This window comes from Solanum lycopersicum, chromosome 11, assembly GCF_036512215.1.
Source record: "Solanum lycopersicum chromosome 11, SLM_r2.1".
In the NCBI taxonomy this organism is placed as follows: domain Eukaryota; kingdom Viridiplantae; phylum Streptophyta; class Magnoliopsida; order Solanales; family Solanaceae; genus Solanum; species Solanum lycopersicum.
In genome coordinates this window covers 45,593,981-45,615,024 of record NC_090810.1, presented here as the reverse complement: position 1 = coordinate 45,615,024, position 21,044 = coordinate 45,593,981, and the positions used below count along the sequence as shown (strand labels likewise).

General features: G+C 33.2%; 1 protein-coding gene across 1 annotated transcript; it reads right to left on the bottom strand.

Annotated features, from left to right (window-relative positions):
• Positions 1 to 1,503: 1,503 nt before the first annotated feature.
• Positions 1,504 to 7,899, bottom strand: LOC101261291 (uncharacterized). Its single transcript, XM_004250654.5, has 14 exons — positions 7,582 to 7,899; positions 7,065 to 7,492; positions 5,773 to 5,910; positions 5,386 to 5,467; positions 5,179 to 5,255; positions 4,972 to 5,078; positions 3,936 to 4,053; positions 3,702 to 3,818; positions 3,513 to 3,604; positions 3,308 to 3,374; positions 3,134 to 3,212; positions 2,925 to 3,016; positions 2,145 to 2,288; positions 1,504 to 2,048 (listed from the first exon to the last, which is right to left on the bottom strand). The coding sequence occupies exons 2-14, from the start codon at positions 7,356 to 7,358 to the stop codon at positions 2,016 to 2,018; spliced, it is 1,440 nt and encodes a 479-aa protein (XP_004250702.1). The 5' UTR covers positions 7,359 to 7,492; positions 7,582 to 7,899; the 3' UTR covers positions 1,504 to 2,015.
• Between the last annotated feature and the right edge of the window lie 13,145 nt (positions 7,900 to 21,044).

Here is a 21,044-nt window from a genome sequence, read left to right as displayed (position 1 = left end):
ATGCTAAAATATTGACATTTTGAAAGCAGTCCAATTCAGTCCTAAAGGGGCCACGGGTTGGCCATTCAACCAAAAAAGGGACAACATTTTCCTCTTAGAAAGGATACGAACGTTGATGTCCGATGAACACGACATCAATACATAAATAAATTTATTCATGAATTACACATACTTCAGTAAATATTTACAAAACAAATACATAATAGCCAAGATAAAACATTCATAAGATTCATCCGAGCAAAAAAAACATTACATGATCACTATTTTCATAAACAAGATAATAAAACTATAAAAGAGAAGTGAAAAATTAGGCATATAAACAAAAATAAAAGAGGTTAAAGATTCGTAGTTATTATGGAGTAATAGACTTGGACTAATAAGAAAATTTAGTGGGCTAAAGACCCTAAAATGTAAAAGATATTATCTTAATTTTATACAAATATTTTAAAAATATTTATTGACAAAATCTTAATAAGTAAAACACTATTAAAATATATAAAATAAATATTTTTCAAAATTCACAGCCCGCGGGCTGGCCTCTGAGGCTTGCAGGTTGGGCTTACGAGGCCAGCGAACCACATGAAATTGGACTAAGAAGTCTCATTCATAAATGGACTGAAAAAATTGAACCCAATGCTATTTAATTCAAGGGTCGGATTGGATCGATCTAGCGCGTCAAGCTCATTTTGACAACTTTACCTACCAAATACCAATAACTAAATTTTTACATATTTAAGACTTGAATCCAAAACCTTTAATAATGAACGAAGAATTTACTTATAATGAGTTCACATTTTGAGATCGTTGTTAGTTCAGATTTTGTGATGCATTTTTTAAAAATCAATTTAAAATTTTAAAAACTATCTACCAGGAAGCACCTTATTAAAACTTTTTTTTTAAAAAAAGACTTGGGCTTTTAGTAAATGAATTAACTTCTAGTTTTCTACTATTTCATCACTATATTAACTTTGAGATTTTGATTGTTGAACTAATTTTGTCTTTAAATAAATTGATGGTGGTTGGTATTAATATGCACCTACTTTTCAACTTGGATTCTGTATATACACTTAATATGACTTAATTTTTATACATTATAGTGTAGTTTCGTGTTATGTTACTATTTGTTACATGCATAAATTGGTGTGGGTTGGTATTAATGTGCCTGGAATTTCGTATCCTTTGACTTTTATCACTCAATATATGGTAATTTTTTTATGCTGATTACCCTATTATTTTGTTATATAATTTTTATATGTTACTATTTGTTTTTTTGTTTTTTTTTTCTAAATCATTTTTCTTCGAGTCGAATATCTATTAAAAATAATGGTAAAAATAAAATTTATTTATACTCTATTTTCTTCGGACACCTCTTTGTGAAACCACACCATGTAATTTTTATGTTAGTAATATTTGTACATTATAGTAGTGTTCAAAATTGACATAATATTGGACTATACAAAGAAATAGATTTCAATTTTACATAGAAATTTAAAAGTAAAATAATTTCTTAGACTGTAAGGACAAATGTTATTGCAATATGTTGACAACCAACGTGAAACTATGATGAATTTGTGCCCACCTACAGGCTATATCGAACATGAATAGAGAAAACTAGATAACAGAGGATTCATGTATCCGACCTCAACTCAACTAGTCCGATATTTGATACAGCAAGAAGTAGTGTGTGATGAGAAGTCAATCTCAGTGGACCTAAAAACTAACTACTGCAGTTTACCAAAGAGAAAATATTCATTGTCCTGAGGTAATACCTCTGCTGCTTCTTTGAGCAGATTTCTCATTCATAAAAAAACCGCGTTTCGAGCTAATAAAATATGATGTGTGTGTGTGTTTCGTGCACTCGTAAGTCAATAATACATATACATAAATTTACATATAGAGAGTGTCACGCGAAAGATGGAGAGATTATGCCTTGTACTAAGCTCTGAAGATTTCATTACGCGAAAAAATTATCAAGCATTGGTGATAATTGCTTTAGCGCCGGTTATTGCTCTCAGTTACTTCTTAGGTCCGACACCAATCACCGTGAGCTGCCAAAAAATGGAACGAATAGTTAAGAGGAAACTATTGAAAGATCACAAATTCATCGAAATGGATAATGTGTAAGAGTCTAAGCATGTACTGACAATGTTGTTTTCAGGCCGCCTCCAGTAGAATCCCTGCAAAAGAACAGGCAGGATGTTGCACGATACAAGAATGTAAATCAGCAACGCGTTTGTTCCCATCCATTTCAGTATTGTGGTCCAGTGTCTATAGCCCCACACATCAACCTATACAAAGGACAAAGCTTTTAGCTATGTGACTCAAGAATGACTTACTTACCAACCCCTAGCATGGCTGCAGTTTTTGACAGAGATAAACTATGACGAAAAAAGATTGGACTGTCTCAAAATCATATTGCCTGGGCGGAACTAGGGTAGCGGAAGGGGTTTGTCGAAAAAGTACACTATATATACAAGGTCAAAATTATTTCTTATATTAGTGGATATGAACCCTTATTTATATTTTGAATCTCCTTAGTGGAAATCCTTTTTCGGCAACTAGATATAGCTACTTGTATATCTGAAGCTTTTCGATAAAGGAACTTCTTATATTAAATCTTGACTCATTGACAATGGAGTTTTAAGAAGTAGAAAAAAACTTTTGATATGTAAAGCCAAATATATGCGAAATACAAAACTCATTCGTTAAACTATACTTTCCACCGAGTTTCAACCATTACACCATTGAACCAAGAAATCCTGAGGGTCAATAGCACAAGGTTCGAAACTAAGTTCTTGGAGATGCAAGTAGATAAAATCAGATACCAAAACCAAACACTACGAAGCTTTGCCTTAGTAGAGACAGATCTAGCATGTTCAGATAATGTTCGAGGAAAGACTAAAAAGGGATGAATAGTGTCTAACCATCATATAGACTGCAGTGAAGAGAAAGCCAGCAGAGCCAGCAGTAATACACATATAACTGAAGGAGTACAAAACCTTGTTTGCGTGCATCCCTAGACAAAGTAAATAAAAACGAGAAGTTAATACTCTGTATATTTGCTCTCTATGGTAAAACAAAGCTCTAAGATATATACAATGAAAAGGAACAGATGTTTAAAAGAAAAGCTTACCCAGGCAGTCACATGTTACACCCAATAGCACGAGACAAGAGGATGGTACCAACCATTGCTGAATTCTAACTTTATGATCCTGGAACACATTAGGATGCAGAGCAACAAAATAAGTGAGCTTCTCATCCAACGGAAAGAAAGAATAGACAAAATGAGAACGCACAAAATGTTTACCTTGAAATGAACAATGATGTGTCCGTAATGTAAACCAATGAAGCAAGTAACAATAGCCATCAATGAGCTACAACAAAGTCAAATGAGCTTAATTGGCAAATTCCAACCAAAGATAAGAGAGTTAAAAGGAAAGGGGCTTTTTTTATTGAGACACGTCATAAGTTTCTGGCAAATAACAAAAAATATTGAGGTATCAATAACAAACCTCAAAAGTCCTTCTGGGTCGAAAGGAGCTTGACACCATGATGGAGCATCTACCGGAAGGGGACCGTAGTTAGGGGAGTTGACACTACATTCCTGTCAAGAAAACAATCAAATGTTTGAATATCAAGGAATGCTGAAAATGGTAAGTAACAGAAAGAGAAACTTTGAATAATTAAAGGAGGAAGAATACTTTTGATCGTCCATAAATGGCTCTTGCATATAAGTGTTGAATACCCAATATTTTTCGATCAATCATTCCAACAGCATTACATGCTGGTCCACTGTCTCCCCGTAAACCACATTTCACCTTCAAAGGGAACATAGTCATGTCAACGAAACTCATCATTTTTGTAAAAAACGGGATGTCATCCCAGACCTTTCAATGAAAACTAATATAGACAACTAATTGCAGTGAAGAACTTACTGTGAATATCTTTGCTTCTGAAGAAGATATGTCCATTGGCATCTGATATTCCCAGTCAGAAACATATAAACCGTAGAACAAAGAAAGGTATAAAGCAGTAACCATTATAGCCATGGCCCTGGAGAAACAAAAATAGAGGGAGAAAAAGGAAATATGATTAAACAGGAGGGTGAAGATTAAGCATCGTTTTCTTGTTTTTGAGAATAATGCAGATTAAGCATTCAACATTAAAAAAATCGACAGAAGCATAAAGCTTTAGGAAAAGTTCAAAATGCACCACATTTGCAGCTACATAAGACAAACAAAAAAATCAGACAAATTGCAGCATCTTGTTCTTCTATGGATACCCCCCTACAAATAGTCCAACATGAAATAATCTATGGTTCATCACTATCCGTTTGTCTGCCCTTTTGAAGAGAACAAATTACTAGTCTGATATTAATAGACTCGGATCGAGCAGATCAATCTCTACATAGACTCGGCTTTTGGGATCCTTGACCCTTTTATTTACTCTTACAGACTCACTCTATTTATCACTTCAATAAGCTAAAAGGTGTCATTGTCCATATTAGTATGTATCATCTCCAATCCTGATGTACACCATGAGGACCAGGTACTTGCCACCCTATGGGCAGGGCATATTGCTTAAAAGACCATGTTGTTAAAATTCCTACACCTTATTTGAACAGAATACGCACAATAGATTTTTTATCGTTGAAAATAACCACATATTAGTATTATCTAGCCACTGGAAATCAAGCCTTCACCATACCACACCAACATTTTGCAATACAGTTACTTTAATACTAGACTTCAATGATTTCATAATTCAGACTGAGGACCATCTTTTGAACACAACCAAAAGTATCAACTTCAAATCAAGCTGATCTTGTACTAATTTAAAATTTTGTCAACAATATGTTATGCTCAACATAAGCAAGACATATTGATGAAAAAAGTAAGTAACATTACCGCAAGGGATGAATAGTTTAAATAATCTTTATTGGAACGAATGGTCAAAAGACTCGGAACTCACCATTGTTGATGGTATCTCTTCAACAAAGATTGTCCTGAATTGACTTTATTATCACCCTTGAGCCAGATTTCACACATTGCTGCCAACAAAAATGATATTGCAATTCTCTGGGGAAGAAAAAAAAAGTTGAAAGAAATAATCCACTTGAAAAAGAAGAGAAATACACGATATAATATAAAACAAAAAAAGAATATGGCGGCTTCATACCTGCAATATACCCATCCATCTGATTCTCTCAACGTCCACTCCATAAGTTAGATTTTTGATACCATGAAAATAGCCTCCTGTTTAGAGAGGGATAAAGCACGTAAGTGTCATACTTTCCAATACAACAATCTAATATTTTGCACCGCATGACAATAAATAAACAGCTGTTGCAAGGTAAAGTTAGACAGATGACTAAAAGAAGAGCACCTTGAAGAAAGAGTCCAAGGATGAGTAGCTTAAGCGCGCGGTGAATTGCTTTTCCAGTTGCAGTCAGTCTGCAGGGTATGTTCTGTATAACACAAAAGAATTTCTATAAGCACAAGAAACAGAAACATCTGAAACTCCAATACAATAGCTTACAGAAACAGCTCAGCCAATATAAAATCATAAAAGTGTCCTTCATATCTTGATTCACAGCTTGTCCATATACAAAATGCATAGATACTAGAGATAAAATTTGCTATAAAACCAATATCTATATTTATGTTGTGGCTCAAACAGAGAAAGCTCTCTGCCCCCAAGACAAATGTAAATGCACAAATCCAGGAACAAAACATAGTTAAATAATCTGAAATTTGCTTAAAACATATTTACCTTGTACCCAAGTGCAAGCGACACTCCAACAATGAAGAGGAAAAATGGCATGACAAAATCTGCCAGGGTTATACCATCCCATGGTGAATGATTGATAGCAGGATAAATTCCACCAGCGTATTCCACAAATATCATTAACTGCAGAAAGTGTACCAGCAGCAAGAGAGAATAAGATAATACATTTTAATGAAAAGAACCAAATTGCTCATTCAGGCTTTAGGAATTAGTTTCACATAAACAACAAACAAGCAATCTAACTCCCTCCTTCACATGTGCTAAAGAAGAACTATCGTCATATTTCCCTTTTTTTAATAAATAAATCCTACATGATAAGACATTTTTAAACCTACATAAGATTAGCATCCTTGTCTGGTAAGCCTTGTTCAGTTCCATCTCCTTTAATCCAATTTTCTCATTGTATCCCCGAAATGGTACATTGTTCTCGTTTTCCCACAACTATTTGGCACCAAAACAGGATGATCCAATCGAACATAAGCTTAGGCTTGAACCATCACAATGTCATCAGTTTTTGTATAATTTTTGCACTTACTTAACAAGATGAAATGAGGTCTGTGGTGCGTGTTTCTGAATCAAAATCCTGCTTAAAAGTCAAAACATCCTTTAAGTCTTAAGCACCACCCAAGTCCCTGTCTTTTCTTCCAACTAAAGTTCATACTTTACAAGTCAAAACAACTTAATACACAAGTCAAAGAATAATGAGCCAGTTGTAACTTGTAATCGTATCTATGTAGTAGTCGTACTCTTGGAACAATCAGCATAAACAGATGACAAATTTGGAGGAATCAAGTAAAAAAGCTGTGAACTTTACTCAAATGCAAAGAAATCTGACACAAGAAAACACTAAAGGAAAAAAACAAAAAAATAGAGAAGAGTCAAAAACAACTAAACAATAAAATTGCAAGAATCTGGAATTCCCGGAGAGATCGAAAAAGACAACAATATGTCCATTGAATCTTCAACTAAGACTTAATGCCAAAATTAGTCCTCATAGCAATATGAAGCTGGTAATATGGACTTGGACTTTAACAAAAAAAATTCAACATTTTTGTTAAAAATAGAAAAGATGAGAAATGAACTAAAAATAGACAAGACCCAAGAAAACAAAAATTAGAAAAAACAAGAAAATTTTCAGAATGAGGAAATCCACAGAGACAACTATATGCACATTGAATGAACAAACATCCTAGTGTAATTCCACAATAGATCTTAACACTGATGAATCATTCAACTAAAACTAAAACTGAATCATCTAAGTATATGAGATATATTACCGCAACAGTGATACCGCGAAAAATGTCAAGAGAAAGAAGACGACCACTCCCTCCTCCAGTCTTAGACCTATGAGAATGAGGTCCACCATGATCACCAATGGATTTAGGCAATGTAGACAAAGGAGATATGGGTGATTTCTCTAAATTACTTGTTGCATCACTAGTAATAACCTCAATCCTAGGAGATAAATTCTTCCCTTCTCCTTCAACTATAATATCCCCTAGTTGTAATTGTTGTGGATCCCATCTTAATCTTGCATCTTTCTTCTCTCTAATTAGTTGATAAGATCCCATTTTTTTCTCTCTACTAATTTTGATTTACACCATTCAACCACCAAAATCAACAATTTTCAAGCAACACCCTTTTCACTAAAACTTGTAGATTCAATCTTTTAATGCTCCAGATTCTTGCACCAACAAAATCTTCACTGCAAAAAAAAAAAAAACATCAAATTTTTATTAGTCTTTAATTTCTATCCAATAACATAATGGGTATCTGAAAACAAGAAAAACTCACCCCACCAACAAAAATTTTTGCAAGAACCAGCACCAGAGGGGACAATAATGTACCAAAAAAAACCCCTCTGTTTTACACAAAACTAAAAAAAATGGTAGAGGGTACACAAATGTTTTAATTGTTTTTTATGTGTATAATAAGTAGACACATATACATATAGATATATATATAGATAGATAGAGAGAGATAGGGGATGAGAGGATGATATGTAGAGAGTGGTGTATGTGCTTATATACAACTCTTCTACTTATAAAACATCTTTTTTATTTACTATAATCCAATTCAGATTAGAACAAAATTAATGGATCGAATATGAATAAAGGTAAGTAAAATTTATTGATATTAAATGTATAAAAAAGAAATTTAATAAATATTTAATACAATAGCTATTACTGTAATATTTATATTAGATAAACTTCAAATCATGCTCACTAGTTTGATATAGAATTTATTTAGAACATTCTGAACATAAAAATGTGATATTATATAGAAAGGGTATTCAAAATAAAATTTTGAATAAGTATTTATTTGGGGAAAAAATTATGAGTGCAAAAGATTGTTAAACTATATGTATAAAAAAAAAGTTAATTAATTAATTGTGGTAATATTAATTGATTGTTGTAAAAATATATAAATATTAAATATTATTTGATATGAATTTAACGAAGAGTTTGAACATAAAAAGGTAATAATAGAAAGAAGAGAAAAAAAAGAGTTGAAAAGAGTATTTGAAAATTATATTTAGAATATGTAGTTAATTTGAAAACAAAAAAAAATAAAAGGTTAAATTTTGTGTGTAAAATTTTTTTTAGTGTAATTTTAAAACGTAAAATTATTCAGAAATCCAATCAAATATATAAGCAAAATGCTTTTTAAGAAAATTATGAATATATGCTCCTAAGTTTTATGCACCTTTATAGTAGGAAATCTTTTATATTATTAGTTTTCCTAAAATATGATATTTATAATCTTCAAAATAAAATAAATTTCTTACTATATATAAATAATTTTAACTCTTTCCTAATAAGGTTTATAATATCATAATTATACTTTTTGACTTTTAAGTTACTATTATATGATATTATAGTCCATAGTATAATTATAAATTTATAACAGTATATTTGGAATATAAATATAGAAGTTGACTCAAGATTTTAATTTATGAGTTTAAATATTAAGATTTTTGTATTAATCACATATATATATATATTTATAATTTATTATAATTTTATTAAATTTGTATTTCGATGTATTTTAACCAAAACTAATAATACACTATAGCTTTATCGACTCAATAATAAAAATTGAGCATCTATGAATGGCATCCAAGGAAAGCATTGATATTTGATATACTAATATGCTCATGTTTTACGTCTACTTGACATTTGCAGACAAAAGATCTTCACATGTGTTGGAATATGGAACAATTTTTTGAAATCATCATTCAAAATATGAGATCATACTCTGTATTGGTAACTCATATAAAAATTGTAATGTAAATTTTTATTAATGTTTTTTATCTTAACAATTTCTTAAGGTGAATTTATTCATATTATTATTATTTTTTTAAAGAAAACTTTAAAATACACATAGAACGGAGTCAATAGTAAAATTAGATTCAAATTCTTCATAACTTACTCGACATGATAAATAATTTGAGAAATGCTAAAATTCCTTTACTCATTCTTAAGATCTCAAAGAACCCCCTATTAATACTCTCTTGATGACATTAGGCAGAACAAAACTACCTTATTTGAATGTATTGACCTTATCTTATTTGAACGGATTGAACTTAACAATTATTTGTACTGTGAAAAAATAATATTTTTACCGATGAAATTCAATACTTATTATATATGTGAGCCGAGATATGATGATAATTACATAATTTTGGTACAAATTTTATATGTCCTCTTAAAAAAATCATTTAATATATCAAAATATAGTGTGTGTATATATATATAAAATGTGATTTTATAGTTTCATCCCTACTTGTTACAATAATATCATCTATCTGTCTTTGTAAATTTTTTAATTATTATTTTTTTAAGTTTGGTGTTAATTTGGTGAATGTAGGAAGGAAAGGGTGGGTGGTGTTGTGGGTGGGTCCCCGGAATAAAAGGCTATTGTTTGCTTCAAAAATGGGAGAATAAATCAAACAACAAACGCGTCCTTATGCTTAATTTTCTTTTAAATCGTTAGAAAACTTTCTTACATATTCTTCGATCAACTCTCTCCTATGATATGATATGTACTATGTGTTCTAAAATTAAATTAACTTTTTAGATTAAAATAATTCTTATATAAGATCGTTTAGGTCACATGCTAAATTAATTTAATATACACATTACATTTTCAAAAATTTGTCAACACAAAAATCTATCAACCTTATTTTTGATCGATCGCATGGACATCACCACAACTAAAAGTTCATCTCCATACTTTTTTGTATGTGATATACCTACTATGAGAAAATAATTATTTTATGATCAATTATAATTTGCAGTGAAAAAAGTATTTTATAAATATCTTAATGTACGTAATTCACCTAGCTAGTATAATTTATTACATGTATCAAAAGATAGCAGCGGTAAATTTTCTTATCAATATAAAAAAATAACTAAATTTTGTTTTGGAGGTGTATATATACATGTGCGTGGAAAACCTATCAATATAAAAAAGAATAACTAAAGGAATTTTTGTTTTTGGGTGTATATATACATGTGTGTGGAAAAATTTAAGATTTGAGAAATAACTCATATTTTCAATGGTAAGGTGAATTTAATGTAAAAATTCTTAAGAGAAATACAAGAAAATGTCAGAAAATAAATTTACGTATTAAATATTCATAAAATTAAAATTTTTTTATAAAATTAATTGGAATCACCAAAATAAGATTGTAGATGTATAGAATTATTTGATTAGGCCGGCAAAGGCATATGCTTCAGCTGTAGTGGCAATAGTGTTTTATTAGCCATGGAACATGACTCTTTTTATTATTATGTTGTATATATATGCATGACTTAGGCTTTGCCTAAATATTAAAATACTTCAAGGGACGCTTTACATAAAACAATTTATTAATATGAATCATCAATGATAAAACAATGAGTACTTACACATCTTTAATATTTTATGTATAAGTGCATCGTTCATATATGACACACTTCTTAGAAAAATATTTGTGAAATAAACTAAAAGTTGGTATCCACGTTTATTTTAAATTATAAAAAAAAAGTTTCTAACAATTCACTTAATATGAACCAGAGGAAAATAAGAAGTTGCAAATATAAGTATCATGTCATTCTTAATAAGTATTGTGATGATATGGTAAGTGTTTCATCATTCTTAATGTAAATTTTTAAAAATTAAATTAATATATAAAATATTCTTTATTATAAAGTGATTTACTGCTATAAAGAAATTTCTCGATACAAATCTAAATTTAATTTAGTTTGAAGTCAATCAAATACCGACCAAGAAAAACAAGAAGCTATTGATAGATATATTCTCTAATCTATTTGATTAAATCAAACTATTGTTTGTGAATTATATTACACACAAAGCATATTTTTTTAGTTACTAAGAGCATGCTTATTTTCCATCCAAATCACTAAACAATCATTAGCAACAAAACGATCACCCAACAATACCTAAATATTACAAGGAAATCACAATATGGTGTTTTATAATTAAAAAGTTACTCAAATTCAATGGTTGAGCTTAAAAGGGCGGAAATTATTCTATCTCAATTTTTCTTGCTAGAAAAATCACATTATAATAGATATTTAATTTATCGATAAGTATTTCATCTCACCATTACTCATTCGCATATATCAATGATCGTTCTCACTTAGTATACATACATAGATAATTTTTGAATATAAATTAGTATAGTAATATCCCTAGTTTGATTACTAAATCTGAAATAAACTATATCAGCCATACTAATTAGTATTAGAATAAGTTATTTATGTGATTGGGTGAAACAAAACAATAGTATCAGAATTAGTTATTTCGGTATTAAAACAATAAAAATACTTCTGAGGTTCCTCAAACTTTCTTTCTATTAAATAAGGAGAAAAATATTTTTATAAAAAAACAACTTATTCTTAAATATTATGCAATGCACATTGTTTTTAATACAATAAACCAAAACGCTAATTAAAAAAATATTTAAATAAATATTTCAACATAGTTTATCTTTCAAACCAACAACCCTAGATAATGATATTTAGGGATTGAACTAGCAAGGATGGACAAAGCTATTCATTCGAACCCTTCCACTGTAAAAAAACACACTATATATACGAAATTAATTTTTTTAAATAATAGATACCTAAAATAAAAGTTAAGTCTCTTATTTATTGTGATTTCAAATACGTGTGAACTTAATAATAATGGTGTACCATGAACTCATATATAGTTTTATATTATATGATTTGCCTAAATATTAAATACATGAAAGGGTCAATTAAGAAGAAGTACTATATGTTAGGTTAGGTCAATTAGTGATGACCTATTGCATGTACAAACATTAATGCTTATAAATTTGACAATTTCATTGATTAGAAAGGTGTGACCACGTTGACAAAGTTTAATTTTTTAGGGTGTTGAATATTATCTCATTTGAAATAGGTCATAAATACGTTTATATTATATATATATATATATATATATATATATATATATATATATATATATATATATATATATATATATATATAATATATGATAATTACCACATGCGGAAATAAAAAGATTTTTCGATGGAATTTGAGTCCTCTAAGACTTTTTTTGATATTATGAGTGAGTTAGAATTATAGTTTTTTTGACTTGGTAAATATATTTTAAAGTTTCATGTGAACAACAAGTGAAGAAATAAGACTTTTCATTTCCATTAGAACGGATGCATTTCCATTATAATTATTGCAGAGCAGAAGTGGAGCTAGATAGGAACTTAAGATTCGGATGAATTTAATAACTTTTTAATAGATTTTGTAATTGTACTAAAATATTAATTAAATATATATGTATATTAATTTTTAAATTCTTAAAAATTAATTACATTTTAAAAAAAATAAAAAATAGAACCTCCAGAATCTTAATTCAGGCTTCGCCTTTGCACAGAGGATATTTCTATTATGTCTTGTTTATATAACATAATTTTTATTGTTTATGAAAAAATGAAAAAGGTTTTCCAACTTTGTAATTTTAGTCAGAACAATTCTGTATTATTAAAATATATCATTAAGTTTAAATTTATATTTATTATTTTATAAGTAATCTACTGTGTCACTTTTTATATTAAAATACAAATACTCCATTGACTTACAATATGATTTTACAAACAGTTTATCATATTTACAAAATAATAATCGAATAAACTTTAAATCGAATCACTCAATATGCAAATTACACAATTTTAATGTCTTTGGGGTAAAAAGTTCTTTCATTTCTTGTTTATGGAATATCATTTTTGATTGCATATGAAGTATATGAAAAAAATTATATAAATTTGAAGTTTGTAATTTCAAATATCCGATGAAAATTTTATTTTAAATTTAGAATTATTTTATAAGTTATATGATTATGTCACTATTTATATTGAAATGTAAATACTTTTTTTTTGACTTTTAAAAATAAGAAAAAGAATTTGTTATAAAATCAAGCTATAAGAATATAATTATAAAGAGAAGAAGACAAGAGAAGTAGATAGAAAAAGAGGAATTTTCTTCTTATTTAAGTGTATATTAGTCTCATCTGCATATCTCATACAATAGTGAATGAACAACCCTATTTATAGGTTGAGAAATCACTCCAAAAGTCATCATATTAAGTACCATAATAAATAGATACATTCTTATCCAAAAAAGTTCATGAAACCTAGTGAATATGGATAGTTGTTCATGTACTTACTTTATGGACTATTCATTCATTCAATGGATTTATAACACTCCCCCTTGGATGTCCATAAATATTGTGCCTCGTTAAAACCTTACTAAAAAAATCCTGTGGAAAAAAATTCTAGTGAAGGAAAAAGAGTACACATATCTTTTGATACACATTATTTGTTGCCTCATTAAAAACCTTGCCAGGAAAACCAAGTGGGAAAAAACCTCGGTCAAGGAAAATAGAGTGCAACGCGTATTATACTCCCCCTGATTGAAACATCACTTAATTTCTTGTGATGATGTCTCCAATCTTCGTACATTGTGGTTGATATATTCTTTTTCAAAAAAAAAAACCACACATTTCCTGAATATGGTGTGTCATTTATCTCAACCAGACGCACTTTCGACTTGCTTCATGAAGGGCTCTTATTTCTGCGTAGCAAGATTTGCTTTATTGATGCTCCAGGATATTATTGTGCCTCCACATGAAAACAAATAGCGTGTTTGAGATTGTGCTTTATGCGGATCAGATAAATATTCTGCATCTGCATAAACAATCAATTTTGTCTTGAATTCCCCGGAATAGAATAAACCCATAATTATGGTCCTTCGAGGATATTCAATCATGTGCTCAACACCATTTCAATGTCCTTTTATCGGGGAGAAACTGAATCTTGCCAATAAATTTACTGCAAATTAAATATCTGGTCAAATGTTGTTAGTAAGATGCACTAGTGCCCTGATTGCACCAAGATATAGAGTTTCATCACCAAGAAACTCTTCATTCTTCTTTTGAGATCTAACTGAATCATCATTTATTTCAAGCGATCTCATAATCATTGGGGTACTCAATGAATATGATTTATCCATATAAAATGCATCAAAACATACATGTGTATGTGAACTGATAGACAAATATTTTATTTGTCAAATTATCAATCAGTAGGTCAAGACAAAAATTTGTCTTACCAAGATCTTTTCGTAAAATATAAGGACAATTAGAGTCATTCTTTTGTACCCTTTTCCTCCTTGACTATTTCAATCCACATAAGGATTCCTGAAGCTTTATTGAAAAAGTTCATTTCAAACTCTTATATGCTTCAGACACCTCGATTGTTTCAAGGATTTTCATATAACCTTCGTTGTCTATCTAGACATTGCAATTATTCTTTACATACATTCAAGTTTTTCGTATGTTGCCAGATCAAAACAAACCTCATTGCATCCACCATACGAGAAAAATATTTCAAAAAATGTCAGAATTTTTGCGATGAATCTTTATACCCCAATACAAAAACAAAATTTGATATCTTACGGTTATACAATCTCATAATAATTTATTTATACCCCACTGACATTATACCTTGATTTATGGACTATCTGTCCAAAACGTCACTTTTGTAAGTGAAACGATATACTTGCATCATGCATTTTACTTGGTCAACCTTTTATCTGTCCACACTATATGACAGATTTGAATTCAAGATCCTCGTCACAATTTATATCATTGAGCGCTACCTCATATCAAAGATACCGTCGACAGTTATTTGATATCGATTCCAATATGACATAGCTTATTGAGATCTCTTCATTTTTCATCATTTTCAGGTACCTGAACCTTTTTCAAGGTTTTATGAATTGTTATGTCGTGGTACTCTCTTATAGTACTTGCCTCATTATTATGACCATATTGATCATTTGCTCCTCTCCTTCTTCAAGGAATTTTATATTTGTAATCGATTGGTCTATTACGCTTACAACGTATCATAGACTATGTCCTTCAAGGACTTCAGATTGGAGCATTTGCAGCTGAATTATATCATAGGGTCAGTGCATTCATGTGGCAATTGATTTGCAACATTATGCAAATGAATTATTCCTTGAACTTTAAGTTCACATATATAATTAACGAGGATCTAGGTAATTCATAATTAAGCTCACACATCATTTTCGGCTGTCAAAATCATCTCTCCCCCTAATGTTAGAAAATCTAATATTCATCCCAATCTTATTTGAGAATTCATCTTTGTGCGTGGTGGAGCAATTAAGATCATAACTGCATATTTAACATTTTAGATGAAAATTATATGGTTCCTGACCCTGAACCAATGTTAATGGGGAGACCTTGTTGGCTTGATGCATACATGTGTTGCTACATGTTAAATAAATTTATTTCATACCAAATTTTATTTTGGGAGTTCTGTTCTCATAACCATGATTTAGTTATAGTTGGAGGCATACAATTTTTGCTAAATCAATCAGCATTATCAATATAATTTCATAATTTGGAACTATGCTCTTAATTTAACAATTCGAGCAAACAACCTTACAAACACCAATTTAAGTTGACAATTGTAACGACCTGTTTAGTCGTTTTGAACAGCAGATTTTATTTCTGGAAAAACAGGCTGAGATGACGGAACCCACGACGGACCGTCATGGGCACGACGGACCGTCGAGGGGTCTCGTTTCAAAACACTTAGAAAATCTGAAATTGGGTACTGAAAATCGACCCTCTGAACTTCGTGACGGAATGGCAGGACGGACCGTCACAGACCCTTCAGAGAAATTGAGTCTCTGAACTCTGTGACGGGCAGCAGGACGGACTGTCGCAGGCGCGACGGGCTGTCACAGACTGCGAAATCAGTCATGGTCGGATTTCTTGATACGTTTTAAGGGACGTTTTTGACTATTCCTGCTTTAATTATAAAGTTAGTGGGTTAATGTTAATAAGTCTAATTACTTGGGGGGTTAAAAGAGGTAACCTTAAGTTAATTAGTGGGTTATTATTGCCATCTTTTCTTCTTAATTATATACTAATTAGGGTAAAAGAAAGAGGGTTTGAATAAAGAAAATAGAAAGAACAAGAGAGAGAGGGAGAATCGAACAGGGAGAGAAGAAGAACAAAGCTTTGGGAATTTGCTTGCTTGATTTCTAATCTTCGGTGGAGGTAGGTTATGGTTTCATGCTTTCATAGTAAACTCTTAATAGAGAATGATATGTATTGATAGTATTGTAAACCCTGCTATGTGCTTAATTGTATGCATGCATGAACGTGATTATATAATTGTGATTATATTAAGCATGATGAAGTTATTGAATCCCAAATATTGATAAAAATCTAATCTCTTTTTAATGATGATGCCTTGGTAAGGGAGAAGGCTTGATGAACTAAAGTAATGAGATTGATGATGCCTTGGTAAGGGAGAAGGCTTGATGAGTTGATAGAATGAGATTAGGGGATCGGGTGTCACGAACCGACACGTAGAATTAGGGGATCGGGTGTCACGAACTGACATGTAGAATTAGGGGATCGGGTGTCACGAACCGACACGTAGATTTAGGGGATCGGGTGTCATGAACCGACACGTAGATTTAGGGGATCGGGTGTCACGAACCGACACGTAGATTTAGGGGATCGGGTGTCACGAACCGACACGTAGATTTAGGGGATCGGGTGTCACGAACCGACACGTAGAATTAGGGGATCGGGTGTCACGAACCGACACGTAGATTTAGGAGATCGGAGTGTCACGTACCGACATAAGAGGATTAATGAATATGAGGGAGCGGAGTGTCACGTACCGACACAAGAGAAATAAAGATAATGAATCTTGAAAGATGTTAATATACTCAATCTAATGAACATGATTCCCAAATGAGTATGGTATTGAGGCTTGAGTCCTCATGTGTGAACTTGACGGTAATTGTTAATGATATAGTGCTTGTTGTTGCTACATGTTGAGTATCATAGTTGATTTTATGATATTACTTGGTATATATTGATTTCTATTTTGAGTTGGCCGATGATATCTACTCAGTACCCGTGTTTTGTACTGGCCCCTACTTTTATTGTTTTCTTCTTTGTTATTTGTGGAGTGCAGTAAACGTGCCATCGTCTTCAACTCAACAGTAATTCTAGCCAGTCTTCGTCACACCGGATCTTCAGGGTGAGCTAACGCTTCTAGCTTGGACTGGATCTTCTTCTTCAAGTCTTGATGTCTTGAACTTCCGGCATGGACTAGCTTTGATTTGTTTTAGCTCTTAGAATACTCTTAGTTTAGTAATTTGATCATAGATGTTCTTGTGATGATGACTTCCAGATTTTGGGGATAATAATAGTTATTGATTTTATTAATGAGTTTAAGTCTTCTGCATTACTTTCTGTTGATATTATATTGAAATGTTAAGGTTTAGATTGGTTGGTTCGCTCACATAGGAGGATAAGTGTGGGTGCCAGTCGTGGCCCGAATTTGGGTCGTGACAAACTTGGTATCAGAGCATTAGGTTCGTTGGTCTCATCACACAAGAACGAGTCTAGTAGAGTCTTAAGGAACGGTAGGGGGACGCCTTTACTTTTCTTTGAGAGGCTATAAGACTTTAGGAAAATTCCATTCTTTCATTCTTTCTTTCGTGCTACTACTTGAATCCAATTGGTATCTAGGTGATACAAATTGGTATCTACCATCTTCACTCTCTTTCGCAGATGGTTAGAACTAGAGCAACGACTACGCCAACACCAACACCAGCACCGGCAGGACAGGGTGCGTCTGAGCCAGCCACTGGGGCTGTAGCTCGAGGAAGAGCAGCGGCAAGAGGCCGTGGTAGAGGTTGTGGGAGGACGTCCTCTAGGGGAAGAGGACGAGCACCTAGTCCATCTGATACTAGGGCAGTGACTCCTCCACCGACTGAGGAGGTAATAAGAGAAGGGGAGGATGGGGAAAATGAACAAGTGCAGAATGAGGGATTGCCACCCCAGCCTACCCCAGAGATGATAAATCAGGTGCTCGCTTTTCTTAGTGGGTTGTCCGATCAGGGTCAGGCACCTCTAGTGTTTTCTGCACCAACACCTCCGGTTTCAGAGGTACAACATGCAGCCACTATGGCTCCTCGTATGGATGCCTCATTGGACATAGGCACGTTTCCACGTCTGACTACTGGGCCTATAATGACAAATGATCAACATGAACTTTTCAGTAAGTTCTTGAAATTGAAACCCCCATTCTTCAAGGGTGCGGAATCTGAGGATGCTTATGATTTTCTGGTTTACTGTCATGAGCTACTACACAAGATGGGTATAGTAGAATGGTTTGGTGTTGAGTTCGTGAGTTATCAGTTTCAAGGGAACGCCAAAATGTGGTGGCGGTCGCATGTTGAGTGTCAACCAACAGAGGCACCACCTATGACTTGGGCCTCATTCTCTAGCTTGTTTATGGAGAAGTATATCCCCCGAACTTTGAGGGATAGCAAAAGGGATGAGTTCTTGAGCCTAGAGCAAGGTAGGATGTCGTTCAATGCATATGAGGCTAAGTTTCGTGCACTATCCCGATATGCCACCCAACTTTGTTTTAGTCCACAAGAGCGGATTCGTCGTTTTGTGAAGGGGTTGAGGTCAGAGTTGCGGATTTCAGCCTTACAGGTAGCGGCTACGGCAAAATCCTTCCAAGAAGTGGTAGATTTCGTGGTAGAGGTGGAAGGAGTGAAGCCAGATGAATTCACCATGGCATCGACATCAAAGAGGTTTCAAAAGGGAGGTGAGTTTAATGGTTCTTACTCTAGAGGACAGGGTTCCGGAGGTTACTCAGTTCGACCTATTCAGTCTTCACTACAGACTGTAGTTGGGGGTCCACCGCAGACCGGTCAACACTTCTCTAAGAGACCTATGCTTGACTCCAGAGAGTGTTTGGATGTGGGGAGACTGGACATATTAGGAGGAATTGTCCAAAACAGAGTTATAGACCCCCAATGGCTAGAGGTAGAGGTGGTCATGGTAGAGGCCGTTATTCTGGAGGACGTGGTGGTCGAGGTAATGGTGGTCACCAAAATGGACGAGGTGATGGGCAAACTGGAGCCGCTACATCACAACATGGTAGGGGCAATGGACAGACAAACGATAGGGCCCATTGTTACGCTTTCCCTGGGCGGTCTGAAGCGGAGGCATCTGATGCTGTCATCACAGGTAATCTTCTGGTTTGTGATTGCATGGCTTCTGTATTGTTTGATCCTGGATCCACATTTTCTTATGTATCCTCCTCATTTGCTAATGGTCTAAATTTACATTGTGAATTACTTGATATGCCTATTCGTGTTTCTACTCCGGTGGGTGAGTCTGTGGTAGTTGAAAAGGTATATAGGTCTTGTTTGGTGAACTTTGTGGGGAGCAACACTTATGTAGATTTGGTTATCTTAGAAATGGATGATTTTGATGTAATTCTAGGTATGACTTGGCTTTCTTCGCAATTTGCGATCTTGGATTGTAATGCTAAAACGGTGACGTTAGCCAAGCCTGGGACAGATCCGTTAGTGTGGGAGGGTGACTACACTTCCAATCCGGTGCGTATCATCTCCTTTCTTCGTGCTAAGAAAATGGTTAGTAAAGGGTGTTTAGCTTTCTTGGCACATCTCAAGGATGACACTATCCAAGTACCTTCGATTGAGTCGATTTCGGTGGTCTGTGAGTTTCTGGATGTGTTCCCTGCAGATCTTCCTGGTATGCCACCAGATAGGGATATTGACTTCTGTATTGATCTTGAACTGGGTACTCACCCCATTTCTATACCCCCTTATAGAATGGCTCCCGCGGAGTTAAGAGAGTTAAAAGCCCAACTTCAAGAGTTGCTAAACAAAGGCTTTATTAGACCAAGTGCATCTCCTTGGGGTGCTCCGGTTTTGTTTGTGAAGAAGAAGGATGGGAGTTTTCGAATGTGTATAGACTACAGACAACTAAACAAGGTAACCATAAAGAACAAGTATCCTCTTCCTCGCATTGATGACTTGTTCGATCAGTTACAAGGTGCTTGTGTCTTCTCTAAGATTGACTTGAGATCCGGTTATCATCAATTGAAAATACGGGCAACGGATGTGCCAAAGACTGCTTTTCGAACGAGGTATGGGCATTACGAATTTGTAGTGATGTCTTTTGGTCTTATGAATTCCCCTGCTGCGTTCATGAGCTTGATGAACGGGATTTTTAAGCCATATTTGGACCTCTTCGTGATCGTATTTGTTGATGATATACTGATATATTCAAAGAGCAAGAAAGAACATGAGGAGCATTTGAGAATGGTATTGGAAATGTTGAGGGAGAAAAAGCTTTATACCAAGTTCTCTAAGTGTGAGTTTTGGCTAGATGCAGTGTCCTTCTTGGGGCACGTGGTTTCTAAGGATGGAGTGATGGTGGATCCTTCTAAGATTGAGACAGTAAAGAATTGGGTAAGACCTACTAATGTGTCAGAAATAAGGAGCTTTGTTGGGTTAGCTAGCTACTACCGCCGATTTGTCAAGGGATTCTCTTCTATTGCTTCCCAACTGACGAACTTGACTAAGCAAAATGTTCCATTTGTATGGTCGGATGAGTGTGAGGAAAGCTTTCAGAAGCTCAAGACTTGGTTGACTACCGCACCCATTCTCACCTTGCCAGTGGAAGGTAAGAATTTCATTGTCTATTGTGATGCATCTTATTCGGGTTTGGGTACAGTGCTAATGCAAGAGAAGAATGTGATTGCCTATGCTTCAAGATAATTAAAAGTGCATGAACGTAACTATCCAACTCATGACTTGGAATTGGCC